The 14,947-nt window shown below is 39.6% G+C and overlaps 1 protein-coding gene across 46 annotated transcripts in view; it reads right to left on the bottom strand.

The window, feature by feature from the left end:
- The window catches only part of KIDINS220 (kinase D interacting substrate 220), a 117,680-nt gene that overhangs the window by 74,577 nt on the left and 28,156 nt on the right, over nucleotides 1-14,947 (bottom strand). For all 46 annotated transcript variants that reach the window (XM_045369842.3, XM_045369843.3, XM_074012404.1 and 43 more), the window contains 5 exons: nucleotides 11,816-11,914; nucleotides 8,481-8,678; nucleotides 5,958-6,056; nucleotides 3,783-3,881; nucleotides 2,337-2,435 (listed from right to left, as the gene is read on the bottom strand). In XM_045369842.3, coding sequence (XP_045225777.1) covers nucleotides 2,337-2,435; nucleotides 3,783-3,881; nucleotides 5,958-6,056; nucleotides 8,481-8,678; nucleotides 11,816-11,914 — 594 coding nt within the window. The remainder of the gene's footprint in view (nucleotides 1-2,336; nucleotides 2,436-3,782; nucleotides 3,882-5,957; nucleotides 6,057-8,480; nucleotides 8,679-11,815; nucleotides 11,915-14,947) is intronic.

The following is a 14,947-nucleotide window of genomic DNA, read 5'->3' as shown; positions in this document are numbered from 1 at the left end:
TAGCCATCTAACACAAGAAATCTTGCCAGCTCCAGTAACCTTTGTCAACCATTTGCCACAGTGAACCCTTAAATCTCATCACTCTACATTCTCAACCTGAGTCCTCTAGGTACAGCTATCCTCCTCCAACTCTCTCCTCAACTCTTCCATTCTCCTCACCTTTCCACTCTCCTCACCTTTCACTTTTCCCTATCAACCCACCTTCTCTCCATATTAGGATCTCCAATCACATGAGTGTTCACATCCAACACTAAATGAAAGCTAACATGTAAATTTCAAAAGCCCTCTTCGGGCTGCAAAGTGCTCTCCTACTGGTTGCTTCACAAACACCTTAACAAATTAAATTATTGGTTCTCATCCACACTGATCTCCAGGACACTAAATGAAAATGACCTACACATTCTTCCTGTGGCTTCCAAGGCACGACCTTATCTTGATCTTTTCATCTTCTAGACTCTCCTCCCATGTCCTAAAAAGTGTGGCACCATAACTATGCACGAAGTTCACTATACGCAAGGTTCTGTGCTTTGTACTTTAGAGGATATAAAGATGAAAGACAAAACAGTTGCTGACCTTAAGTAGCTTATGTTGTAATAGGAAGAGACCGAATAAACATGCACAATTTAAAAACTGCAGTATGACACACAGCATAAGAGAAGTCCATTTTTGACTGCAGCTTTCATCTTTCTTCACACTGATCATCTTAGTCACTCCCATGCAACTCTCTATCCTAGTAACTAACTGCCAAATTTCCATCACCGGCCTTGATTCCTTGCCCAGATTCCAATACTAGATTTCCCAATGTCTACTGGCCACAGACGACTGAATGTCTTATCAGCCCTCAAACTAAACATATCCAAACCCAATTTCATCTTATTTTCACATCTCAATTCTAATTCTCATCCCCAAACCTGTGAGAAGACAAAACAGCAGCAGCAGCATTTCTGCCAGATAAAAAAATTCTATAAATGCAGGGAGGATATCAGCACACTTGGCTGACAGGCTGAAAATAATCAGAAAGCAGTGATGGGCAAGGTAAAAATAACATTAATCACCACTTTTAAAATTGTTTTTATGAAATTCTCTATGAAGATCCAGGTTCAAGACTTTCATAAGTGTGTATCCCAAATTCTAGCAGGATAGTACTTTACCCATCCTCAGTAAGATGTGTTCATGAATGAGCAACTGTTGCAACTATCATGTGTATTTGTCAACAAGTATCATGTGCTGACTCTGGGCACAGCAACACACAAAAGAATACCAAGGCAGAGGCCTTCAAGAAACTTATGAATTAGTATAATGCAATTACTTAAAATAGCATATTATATAATTAACAAGGCTATATGGAACCTTGAAGAGTCTGGTGGTTCTATATCGCAAATTGGGGGACCAGTGTCAGATGAGTCAATGGCAGATTGAGAAAAACAGGCATTATAAGAAATTTTCTAGAAAGCTACACATACTCCATTTTGAAAACTCTTCTTTGACTTTATATCTTCTAATCTTTAATATTAAAGTTTCCTTTCTTTGATATGACATTATGTTAATATGGTAATGACGGGGGAGGTGCTTTCATGTTTTAAAATAATATTGTAACTTAGCAAAATGAAACACAAATGCATTGATTCTTGACTCTCTGTTTTTGTTTAACTGCCTTATAACTAACAGAAAAACAAACTTCAATCTGTTATTAATTAGTAAAGCCCTAATCATATTATTCATCAGAGGAGAAAATTTACAATATTATTTCTTACTTCATACATCAATTAGTTTACTCTGGGGGAAAATCAGTTTAAAGTACAGAAAGAAATAAGCTTGTTTAAAACAAAAAGAAACTAAAATGAAAAATCAAATCTATATGAAGTATTAAGTCACTTAGAGCTAAACTTATTATAGAAAATACAAAAATTTCTCTAAAAGGCTAAAGCAAGGACATGCAGCAGAACAAACACATTATCTCCTGTCAGTGAACATTAATGCCGTCTGCTTTGAGAGTCGGCCTCCTCCAGCCCCTGTGCATTCTTTCCTCCTGTTTATCTGCAACAAGCTCTACCCTGATGAAGGCGGAGCCTCCTCCTCATGTGGTGGTCAATGGCAGTGCCCCACAGCTGCTGTGAGCCATAGAAGGAAAATGGGAAGCAGCTGCATTAACAGCACACTGAGCCTGCCCACTTCTCAGCGTGCTACTGTGTGGGATCCAAATCCCACACAGACATCCCCAGCAAGTCATCTCTCCCCACACAACCTAAAATCAGATCCCCATTAAATCCCCTCCATACAGAGGTCAGTCTACCAACAGCTGTCCATACAGTGTTCTCTCCGCACAGATGTTTCACCTTATCTACAGCAGACACTTTCGCGCCTTTATCTAGTAGCAGCTCCACCACTTCAATATTTCTCATCTTAGTAGCCTTTATAAGTGGCGTCTCACCATCCTGTGGGCACAAATAAGAACATTTGCCAGATTAATAGTTTGACTCCTGTGTTTATGTCATACAAATGCACATGTCAAGAAATATCTGACTCTGGTAACAGTCTATATTTAAAACCCCCTCAAGAAAACATAAAAGCAAACAACAAAAAAATGTTTTTCCTTTACAACCACTCATTTGTATCAAAGTGACTTTAAATCACGTAGCCAGGTGTGGGACCTGCCCCACCTGCTCGTAAGCTACAGCCGGCAGCAGTGGCTGCTTCTGCCCTTCCCCAGGTTCTACCACTGACCTGGGGCAGCTCCCCTCCAGAGGCTACTTCCCGTTCTCCCCACCAGCCAACCCACAGCCCAGCCTGTCAACATCCAGGTAAGCCAGTGTCCAGAGTTTTTCAGAAATGTATACCAATATCACTTCAGTTCTCAGTGAAACCTTTGAAACAAGCAGTATGCCTTCAGAAAACCTCAAAAAAGTTCATGATTGCTTTCAAAACCAAAGGAAGGGAAGCAAGAAGAGACCACAATTCAGCACTTAGTTAGACAAAAATCTCATCAGAAGCCACAGGTAGTCACCCTGGCTGACACCAAGGTCCAAAAGAAAAAGAAAAAAGAGGATTAAGGAGCCACCTGCAAACCAGAAGGTATCTCAGAAATTTTCTACCCTGGGGTACTAGAAGTACCATCATTGAGTTAGAAATTGGCTGGTCCTGATCTACAGCAGATGACATGGGATTGTCTTATGGGTGACTCTATAATTTTGCTTTATTCATTAAGAATTCCTGTCATATCAACCCAGAATTCCAAATATATTTTCCCCATAGAAAACTATTACACATAGGCTAAACAGGAGACCACAGTATTAGATAATTTTGTATTTTTTACATGATTTGAGTAAAATAGTTGAAAGTGGCTAGTGTAGGGAACCAACCACCAGTCACAATGGTTGTTTACATATTCATTTAAAGAGACAGGGTCTCACTCTATTGCCCAGGCTGGCCTGGAACTCCTGAGCACACGCAATCTCCCCACAAAGGAATGTGTTCTGCCTCTCAGGTAACAGCAGCATAAATGAATTTGGGGGAAATGATCTGTCCAAATAATAACAACTTATGAATAGCTGATATTGCACTTTCTGAAAAGTATTTAATTGAAATAACAAATATCACACTATATTTTGCTATGAATACACAAATCCTGCAAGGATACAAAGTTATTCCTCAATTTGACAGGGAATATTACCAGTAAAATCAGTGTAACTCTAACATCAAACAAAGACGACTGAAATAAAATGAGCAGTACTAACATTCAGCATGAGGTGCTGCTAATAACAGAATAGAAATGCCACTTATACCTTGGTGCATATTTCAGTGTCAGGATTGCACTGTAAGATATCTCTCACCATTGTTGCATTTCCTTTCTCAACAGCCCAATACAAAGCAGTTTTATTGTCCTAGATAATGAAAAAAACACAATCACTTCATGTAAGATACAATATTTAAAGCTGTCACTTGTAAATACAAAACATCATTTCTGTCAGAAAGCATTCCAACAGGCAGCATGGTAGGAAGTGCTATTAATCCTTATGCTATCTTGAAGTTACTTTTGGGAATTCTTTGTGAAAGAAGTCTAGGAAAACTTCATATTACTTAATCTAAAAAGTAGTAATCCCACATAGTTAATAAAGTAAACTATACTTTTGTAATGTTATCAGATTTCAGGAACACACACTGGATTAGGAGTCATCAATACCTGCACTCCATAAACTTGGACAAGTCTTGGACCCTTAGATTTTCATCTGTAACATGCTGTAGGTATTGCCCAATTTTTCAAAAGATAATGCACGAAAATGTACTTCACAAATATAAGGCATTATCATTTTTAGCTTTCTTAATTTCCATCCATCCCATACCCCTATATTGCCTTGATGAGATCTTTAAAATCTTATCTAGCTCAAAACCCAAAAATCAATCCATATAGACCTTGAAAGTAGAACTAGAGAACAACAAAAACCAAATTCAAACACAGAAGAGGACTCCCAGACGAAAGGTAGTTAGGTAAAAGTCCAAATAGGTGACCTAGAATCCAACTTTTAGCGGCAATGTTATTTTAACCCAGGAGATAATGAATGACTTTTTGCAGCAGCCACATTAAGTTCCTAATACCAAAATTTCCCCAACAGTGTTTCTCTTCTAAAAAATGCACACTAGCTGCCCAACTCAAACTTGTCAGGCCCTACCTCCCTTCCCATTTCATTTCTCCACCTTTCCCCACCATGCCTACCTCCCCACTGCCCAATGCCAAATGATTCATTCGCCAGCTATGAAATGCAGTCTTTCACTTTCTAATTTTCTCATCCTATTACCACTCCCCTTGCCTGAAACACCTGGCTTTCCTTTTCTTTTTTCTTTTTTCTTTTTTTTTTTAAGAGAAAAGGTCTTACTCTGTCACCCAGACTGGAGTGCAGTGGCATGGTCACAGCTCACTATAACCTCAAACTCCTGGGCTCAAGAGATCTTCCCACCTCAGCCTGGGATTACAGGCATCAGCCACCCGGCCAGGCTCTTCACCTATCTAAATCCAACTCATCTTCAAACTTAGCTCGAGTTCTACCTTCTTCCAAAAGCCCCTGACCTTAAGGCCTTCTTTCCCCACCTCAAGACTCATACTTGAACCTTATGCTAAGCAATCAATCATATATCATCTTGTGGCTTCACTTTTTATGTTAAATAAAAGCATAAAAATAAACAAACTAAAATCTTTCAAATTAAAATATATGTGTCTTAAAGACAAGGGGCCCTTGTTAATTCCCCCATAACATTTGGCATAATGGTTATAGTTTGATCCAAAAATGGATTTGGATACAAGAGATTTTTGGCCAAATACAAGAAAAAAATGAGCAGAAATGTATACTGTCCAACAACAAAATGAGACACCAAGAACTTTTTCTAAAGTCTAAAGCTCGTGAAGTATTTGATAAATTCACAACTGTGGGCAAGGCTTTTATCTAAAATTAATAACCTTTGTGGTTCTATGAACTATGATTGCCTTAAGCAATGTCCATAGGACTACCAAGTGGTCCTAGGAAAGGCAGGCACAGTGGAGAAAAAGGAGAAGAAAATAAAACAACAACAATAGAAGAACAGCAGATGGAGGAAGAAGACAAAACAGGGAGAAAACATTAAAGAAAATAAGTAAGTACCAGATATTCAAAGGGCCACTGACTCTCTCAGTATCACTAACTACTCATTATAGTTTTGAGGACTGAATCTATATATACACATTAGTAAGGACAGTATATTCTAAAAACATGAGCTTTTTTGGTTTACCTCTATCTACATTTAACTCGACATTAATATAGAAATTTTACAATAATGGCAGTGAAATTTAGTAATAATATACGCCTGTTAAACGTACTAGGGTTTACAAGTTTATCTCCATAGGAAAGTGGGAAGAATAACATTATGATCAGTCAACATTTACATCCAATTATACTCTAAGATAGCAACTGCACTGTAATCACACATACCTGTCCTCTAATGTCTATATCAGCGTATTTTTGGAGAAGCGCTCGAACAATTTCAACATGACCACCTCTGACAGCGCCAATCAATACAGTATCCCCACTCTAAGAAGACAGAAAAAAAAAAAAAAGTGAATTGACAACAAATAAGCACTCTTCTGAAGTTCAAATTAATCATGTTTTCATATTTTTTTCTAAAAATTTCTTGGAAAAAGTCTATCTCTAAATAAGAGAAAAATATTACTTAACCAATATGAATACCTGATATTAACAGACATCAGAGTAAGGGACAGAGGATTTTATGCCCCAAAATGAGGACTGAAATTCCTAAACAAAGTTTAGAAAGACCTGTTACCCAGAACAATAACCTATTCTCTTTGAAGGTAACCGCCTGTTACACATGTAAATGAACTACAATAACACTGTGGCTGTCAGTGAACCAGATGAACATTTTAAAATCACATAGTAAAAATCTCTTGGAATAATGCTATACGACGAAAGCCATGAACTCTAAAAAACGAAGCTATAAAGCTAAAACTATCAATGAATCCACAGCCACATTTAATTAAGGGAGACAGTTCCCCGAGCAGCATCTATGAAAACCTAGTGGATTTGGCAGTTACAGGCCAGTAGTGCATCAGGACTGACTCATTCCCCAGCATAAGACTAAGTTCACGACCTCATGAGGACATCGCTCTCCCCAGGAACTATATTCACCAAGCAACAATCATTTTTAGTTATACCTTCCTATACTTAAAATACTGGAAACAGCTATTTTGGAAATGGGCATAAATATTTTATTATTTACTGCTAACTTAAAAATCAGTTGTAGTCTTTTGAGTTGAATGAGCCCACGAGTTGCAGCTCAATTCAATCCTGAGTGGACCTCAAAAGTACTATGACATAAATCAGGATGCAGGTCCTTAGGGGTTATTAAGCTCAGCACCATGATGTAGTGTCTTAACTACCACATTTATAGCAGAAATAAACCCAAGGCAGACAAATTTTAGTTGGAAACATTAGCATTAACATGGGTGCAGACTAGTAAACCTCTAAATGTGCCATCCGCCTTTCTAGGTACTAGGAAACAAGACAGACAGGGTCCTACCTCTGGAAGAATTTATAGCCTGGCAGAGAAGACAACATACAATAAACAAAAAAATCACACAAACACTATGCAAATAAAATAAGGTAATGTTCTAGAAAGTGACTACCAGGTAGGCTGGGCATGATGGCCTATGCCTGTAATCTTACCTCTTTGAGAGGCCAAGGCAGGAGAATCACTAGAGGCCAGGAGTTCGAGACCAGCCTGGTCAACATAGTGAGACCCTGTCTCTCAAAACAAGAATTAGCCAGGCGTGGTGGCATGCACCTATAGTCCCAGCTACTTGGGAGGCTGAGGCAAGGAGGATCGCTTGAGTCTAGGAAGTTGAGGCCACAGTGAGCTGTGATCACACCATTGCACTCCAGCCTGCGTAAAAGAACAAGATCCTGTCTCAAAAAAAGTGATGAGGTAGCTACTTTGGATTGAGTAGTTGAAGACCCTTCCAAGGAGGTAACATTGAAGCCCAGGTGGGAAGGACAAGAAGGAGCCAACCACAAGATCAGCGTTCCAGACTAAGAGCATAGGTGTGGCAAAGGACCCACAGCAGGAACAAGCTCAGGGCATTCAAGAAAGGGAAAGAAGCAAACACAGCTGCAGGCTATGAAAACTGGCAGAAGAGGGGTACAAAGTTGGGAGACAGCTTAGGCAAAAACAATGTCATGTCATGTCTATAAACTAAAAAGATAACATTCATCCTCAGTGCAACAGGAAGTCTTGGATGGCTTTAAACAAAGAAGTACACACGAGATTTATTGTTTTAAAGATCACTCCAAGATTAGAGTGGAGAACCCAGTTGCAAAGCTGCTGCTTTAACAGTAGCACCACCAGAGACAGTGGCTTCAGCTGGGAGGTGATAGTGGAATGAAGACAGGTGGACAGATAAAGGATTTGTTTTGGAGTAAAGTCAACAAGAGCCTGCTAGAGAGCAGATGAGGAAAAGAGAGAAATCAAGGCTAAGGCACAGGATTTGGGGCTTCAACAAGAGGGGAATGGTGGTACCACTTGCTGAGACAGAGAATGAGGGAAAAGCAGGTTTGGGGTGAAAAAAACAAGGCATCTGTTTTGCTGTAAGTTTAAGAGGCCAATTAGACATTCAAGTGGAGAGTTCAGGTAGAGGTGGATCAGTAAATGTGAGCGCAGAGAAGTTAGGGCACAAGAAAGCACATCTACAGTGACACATCAAGGTCAGTTACAGACTAATAGTACATGTGACATTTTCGATAACAACATTATTTGACAAAAATTAAAAAGCATATTTTTCAGAACGATCAAACAGTTTTTAACTTACTAGTTTCAAAGGCAGAAATAAACTTGTCTTAAAACAAGTTTATGTGATGCATGAGAATTTTGAAAGGTAGTAAGACACTAGGGTCATCTTTCATCCACTTCGCCACTAGGAGACAAATATGAAACAGGTGACCTACCCTGTCAGGTATGTTCACATATGTTCCAGCATCTAGCAGATCCTGCACAATCTCCGTATGTCCCTCCTTTGATGCAATCATCAAAGCTGTATTTCCGTCTTTATCTGTTAAGTTTACATTTGGATTCCTCTTCAAAATTTCTTTTACTGACTGTGTGTAGCCTCCTTTCACTGCCACAATCAGTGCGGTCATTGAATTCTAAAAACAACAACAACAAAAACAAAACAAAATACAAGCCCAAGAAATTAAGTGTATTCTAGAAAATATATGATTTATGCCATAATCACAAAACTAATGTTTTCAAATAGGTGGCCTATTATTGTCATTTCCAATAATAAAATGCCAAAATAAATAGCAAGAAACATACCAAAAATGGCTAGGAGGTATCTTTTGTTTTTGAAAATACATTAATGATCTTCAGTCATTAGTGCTATTATGAAGTTCAGTTATTTAAATGATAATCTGAAATTGGATTCATTTACAATCAACAAACAAACTCACTAATGTAATGACGGATAAAATAGTGACAGGGTGACTAAACACATTCTAAATTAAATAATCCAAAGTCAGGTGAATCAGACTTCAAGAATTCTTTGTAATAAAACCCATAAAAAACACTAAAGTCAACAATGAATTAATAGCCATAAGCTATTTCAAGAAAAGTGTAATATACTCTTTGACTTTCATAGTGATCTAGAAACTACATTTTCAAAACCTCTTATTTTAAGTAATTATTGTAAAAACTGTACATCTATTTTATAACAATAAATCAGGCCAGGTATGATGGCCCACACCTATAATCTCAAAGCTTTAGGAGGCCAAGGCAGGAGAATCATTTGAGGCCAGGAGTTCAAGACCAGCCTAGGCAACATATGAGACTCTGTCTCTAAATAAACAAACAATAAATCAACTAAGAGAAGAATGTGACTCGCTACCAGAAGTAGTATTAAAATTGCTTCTCGAGATGTTCATCTACTTCAAGCTGTCATACAATTTCCTTATAGAAATATTTTAGGTCAGCCCCCAAAATTAAGCTGTCATTTTCCCACATATTAAAATAACACAGCCTTTCAAATTCTTGAGCCATCAATCATCATAGAAACAAGCCACTTGCTCACTTGACCAACTGTCCGGAGGAGGCAGATGGAAGGTACAGCATCTGCAGCTGCCTACGGACCATGCTGCCTCCACCAGCACGAAAACAGGGTCTACACCTTGAAGACTGGCAATGAGTCAGCTCCTACCAGTATGCAAACAGGAGGAACGGGCTGACAGTGTGCCACAAAGTATGACAGAAAGAGTTTACTCTTGTTTCACTACGACCCAAGATCCGGTACTATCTCCTCTCAGAATCCTTTACGATCCACTCACGTAATATACTAATTCTATAAATAGCTGTCTGCATTATTTTAACTGTTCTTATGCATAAATATTGCTTCCTTTAACCATATTCTTATAGGCTCAAGGGAAAAGCGATATTAGGCTTCTTCATCTCCCCAACACAACTGGCACAGGCTGGGGAACGAGGAATTAAAAACCGCTAATCGGTAAGATGTATCTAACCAGTTTTTAAGCTTTCTGGGTTCTATCAGCTGATTTCTGATTTTTTAAAATCTGTTCATTGAAGAGGGAAAATAAGGCACAGCTAAAAAATCCCCAAAATTACAATATTATTTTAAATTTTTTAAGAAAAAATATTTTAATGCAGCACAATATTTTTCCACAATATTAAAAACCATTTGATTTGAACAGTTTATTAAACAATTTGTACTACGTACAGGAAAAAACAAACTCCATTTCACATAAATTCTTACAACACTAAATACTTCTATGATCAGATGCGTGGGGTTTTTCCCCACCCATCAAGCAAGCAATCAGTTCTGCAGCGGACATCAGCTGCAACTCAATTCTCCAACTCAATTCTGACGCTACCTACCTGGAGATAGCATCAGACCCCACAGGCAAGTGCTCGGTGCCCAAGACTGCCCCCGCTTCCCATGCCAATGAAAGCTCAGGTTGTTTGACTGACTGGCTATAAATCAGAACTCCCACAATCCCCTCCTTGGGTTTGATTAATTTGCTAGAGCAGTTCACACAGTTCAGGGAAGCAATATTCACCAGTTTCCAAAAGGGATATTTTAAAGGATAGAAATGAGCAGGCAGATGAAGACATACATAGGATGAGGTCTGAAAGGGTCCTGAGTACAAGAGCTTCTGTCCCCATGGAGTTGCGGTATGCCACCCTCCCAGTACAGGGATGTGCTCTTGGTCATCTTCCTGGAAGCCCCCTGAACTCAGTCCTTTTGGGTTTTTATGTAGGCTTCATTATGAAGGCATGATTTATTAAATCATTGGTCAATGATGATCAATGCAACCTTCAGCTCCTCTCCCCTCCCCAGAGGTGTTGGGTTAGGGCTGTGAGTTCCAACCCTCTAAGCACATGGTTGGTGTACCTGGCAACCAGCACCTCAACCAGTGGGGTTATCTAGAAACTTTCCAAAAATAATCTCATTAACACAAGCTCAAGTGTGGTTAAAAGGGGCTTGTGATAAGTAACAAAAGACTGTATTTCATCTTTATCACTCTAGAACTGAACCAGAGCTGTTTCAAGAACCAAGGACAAAAGGCCAAATATAACCAAAGACACTCTTACTGCTGTAGTCACTTATGATATTACATAGGTTATAGGAGCAGTCAGCCAGGAACCATGGACAAACACCAAAATAGTCATGCACAGCACATTTTGATCAATGACAGACGGCATATATGACAGAAGTTCCGTAAGATTATGATACTGGACTTTCATTGTACTTTTTCTGTGTTTAGGTATGTTTAGATAAAGAAATAACCATTGTCTCACAACTGCCTACAGTACTCAGTACAGTAACACACTGCACAGGCTACAGCCTAGAAGCAACAGGCCATACCACAGAGCCTAGGTACGGAGTAGGCTACACCAGCCAGATGTGTGTAAGTGCACTCTGTGATGCTCCCACAGTGGCGGAATCACCGAAGCACACATTTCTCTGAATGTACCCCTGTCATTAAGCGACACATAACTCTCTATATATCACACTAGGATTACTGAAAGCTGTTCTTTATACTTTTAGCCTCCCCAATTGTGTGTGCATTAGCAACAGATCCTTAAAAGCATCTATTTATAGCATATATGTTTATAATATAACATACTTAGGGTAACAGAAAATGCTTGTTTTCCTGTTACTATCATTTTAGAACTAGAGGGAAATTTCTCTAGGCATATACTAAAGACATAAATTCTCTCCAAAATAAAAAACATGTTTCTATGGCCAAGCATGAAAATATAAGATACTTACAGCTCCTTCTTGATCCACATCAGCTCCCATGGCCAGTAAATGTTTCACACATTCCAAATGACCCTTTCGTGCAGCCCAAACTAAAGGGGTGGTTCCATACTATTAAAACAAACAATAAATTTAAAATTATTATAAAAAGTATACTCAAAGAAACTAGCTCTTAACATGAATTTTAATAAAAATCTTACTTTTTATGATTCTTAGAAAACTGTATACATTTATCGTAATTTTAATCTTAGATAAATCCTATTTTTCCCATTTTATTTCTCCTGAGTAGATGATTAACCAGTCCATGAAATGTCTTTTAACCAATCTTATTCAACCTTTTCTTGAGACAGAGTCTCACTCTATCGCCCAGGCTGGAATGCAGTAGTGCAATCTCGGTTCACTGCAATCTCTGCCTCCCGGCTCAAGCAATTCTCATGCCTCAGCCTCCTGAGTAGCTGGAATTACAGGTATGCACCACCACAACTGGCTCATTTTTTTGTATTTTCAGTAGAGACCGGTTTTGCCATGTTGGTCAGGCTGGTCTTGAACTCCTGACCTCAACTGATCTGCCTGCCTCAGCCTCCCCAAGTGCTGGGATTATAGACATGAGCCACTGAGCCAGGCTCTTATTTAACTTTTATAATGAGTGACAATGTTTCCATCACAAGGTAACACAGCCCCAAATTTTCAACAAGATTTCATTGCTTCCCATATCTTGTGAAACAGAATTTAAAGTCCAGCAGTCTGACTGTGAGCGGGAATAGCAACCAAGTGCCAAACAAACTAAAGCAGCCTAACCACTTTACATGGGTCTGCGTGTGTGATCCTTATCATAAGAACAATTCACAGTATCACATTTTCACAGATGACGACACTGAGGCCCTAAGAGCTTAATTCATAGGCTAAGGTCACAAAGTTATCACGAGATGGGACAAGACCCATGAGCCCTTGAAACTGCACTCAAAAGCACCTTTCCCTGAAACATGATTCAAAAGGCATCCAGGAATATAAATCATGCATTAAGGCATTGCCTGCCTTTGAGGAGGCTAGCGATCGGCAGACACATGAATGCCCACAGTGACCTTTCAGTACATGCAGCCCACAGGTGGAAATTAACATTTAATTTAATTTAATTTAATCTACTCTCTGCAACAGCCCTGTCCAGTAGAACTTTCTGTGTTGATGGAAATACTCTATAATTCTGTGCTGTGAGATACAGTAGTCACTCGTCAAATAATGACTATGAAGCACTTGAATGCTATGTGGCTACTGTGACTGTGAACTGAGTTTTTTTTGTTTTGGTTTTTTTAATTAATGTAAGTCTAAGTAGTCCTGTGCTAGTGGCTACTGTACGGAGCAGAGTTGCTCTATAAATCATGTCGGACACCACAGCAACCACACTGTTGAGGGCTGGAGCCCTGGACGGGCTTCCCAGATGGATGAAGACTCCATGACAGCCAGAATCAAAAGGCTGCCAATACAGCACATGGGAGCCAGAGCCTCACAAAACAAGGAAGAGAATGGAGGGGAAGCAGCTGCCACAGTCACTGCCTCAAAGCAGGCTTAGGGAGAACGAGTAAGAAATACAGGAGGAGCAGGCACTATGACTCACGCCTGTAATCCCAGCACTTTGGGAGGCTAAGCCAGGTGGATCACCTGAGGTCAGGAGTTCAAGAGCAGTCTGGCCAACATGGAGAAATCCCATCTAGACTAAAAACACAAAAAAATTAGTCAAGCATGGTGGTATATGCCTGTAGTCCCAGCTACTGGGGAGGCTGATGCAGGAGGATCACTTAAACCTGAGAGGTGGAGGTTGCAATGAGTCGTGATCACGCCACCGCACTCCAGCCTGGGCGACAGAGCGAGACTCTGTCTCAAAAAGAAAAAAAAAGAAAAGAAAAGAAATTCAGGAGGAGATTCCCAACTTCACTCCTGCATCTGTGGTTTTCTCCCCTAAAAAGAACTAAATTCTCTTTTCTAGCCTCCTTCTTTGTGGATAATACTTACTCTGGGTAAAATGCCTTTCCCAACTTTACAATATCAATATCTTAGACATCTTCAAACATAATACACATAGAAAATCACCCTTCAAAAAGCCTTTTAAAAATATACTAATTGTAACTGAGCTCTCATCCTTTGAATACCTATTGCATTGGATTTCTGCCCTTCTTATGGAACTGAACTATCCACGATTATATGCTATGATTTCTGCTCCTTTCCCTGCCTCATCACATGAGCCAGCTAGTCCTCACCCACTCCCATTTGGGAGACAGTCCCACTCTCAACATTACAAAGAACTCCTAACATCCAGCAAGACCTTCCCTCACCTTGCATCCTGTCTGCACTCTGCAGCCACACTCTGAACTATCTCAATAAGTCTCTCATCTCTTTCTCAAATTCTGCTCTCTACCCCTTCTCAATCTAATCCCTTTATGTATATTCTTGATCCTATGGTCCTCTTTCACCCAGGCCCTTACTCAATAATCTCCTGCCACATCATCAGTCTTTTCTTCTTACTCCCTCTTCCTATTAGTCTCTGACTGAAGTCCTTCCAATGTGGGTCTCTCCTATCCTAACAGATTTTTCCAACAGGCTACCCTCTGAAGATAATCACTGTCCTTTAAGCTTTTCAAGATAATTTATAACCCCTTACCAAACTCCCCTAAAAAACTAGGTTCTGCTACAAACATTACAAAACCACCATTGCAGAGGTCACCCAAATAGTCACCTAAACTCCAGATCTATGTATCTTTTTTTTGGTTTGTTTTTTTGTTTGTTTGTTTTTTCTTTGAGAGGGAATCTCACTCTGCTGCCCAGCTTGGAGTGCAGTGGCACGATCTCAGCTCACTGCAATCTCCACACCTCCTGGGCTCAAGTGATTCACCTGCTTTAGCCTCCCAAGTAGCTGGGATTACAGGCACCCACCATCATGCCCAGCTAATTTTTGTATTTTTAGTAGAGATAGGGTTTTACCATGTTGGCAAGGGTGGTTTTGAACTCTTGACCTCAGGTGATCCACCTGCCCCGGCCTCCCAAAGTGCTGGGATTACAAACATGAGCCACCACACTCAGCTACCTATGTATCTTTTACTAAGTTCTTTCTTTTCTTCCTGAAAGCTCTGCAGTATTTTTGAACTATACTGA

This window comes from Macaca fascicularis, chromosome 13, assembly GCF_037993035.2.
Source record: "Macaca fascicularis isolate 582-1 chromosome 13, T2T-MFA8v1.1".
Lineage (NCBI taxonomy): Eukaryota > Metazoa > Chordata > Mammalia > Primates > Cercopithecidae > Macaca > Macaca fascicularis.
Note: the sequence above shows the minus strand (reverse complement) of the source record. Positions and strands in the feature narration are given on the sequence as shown.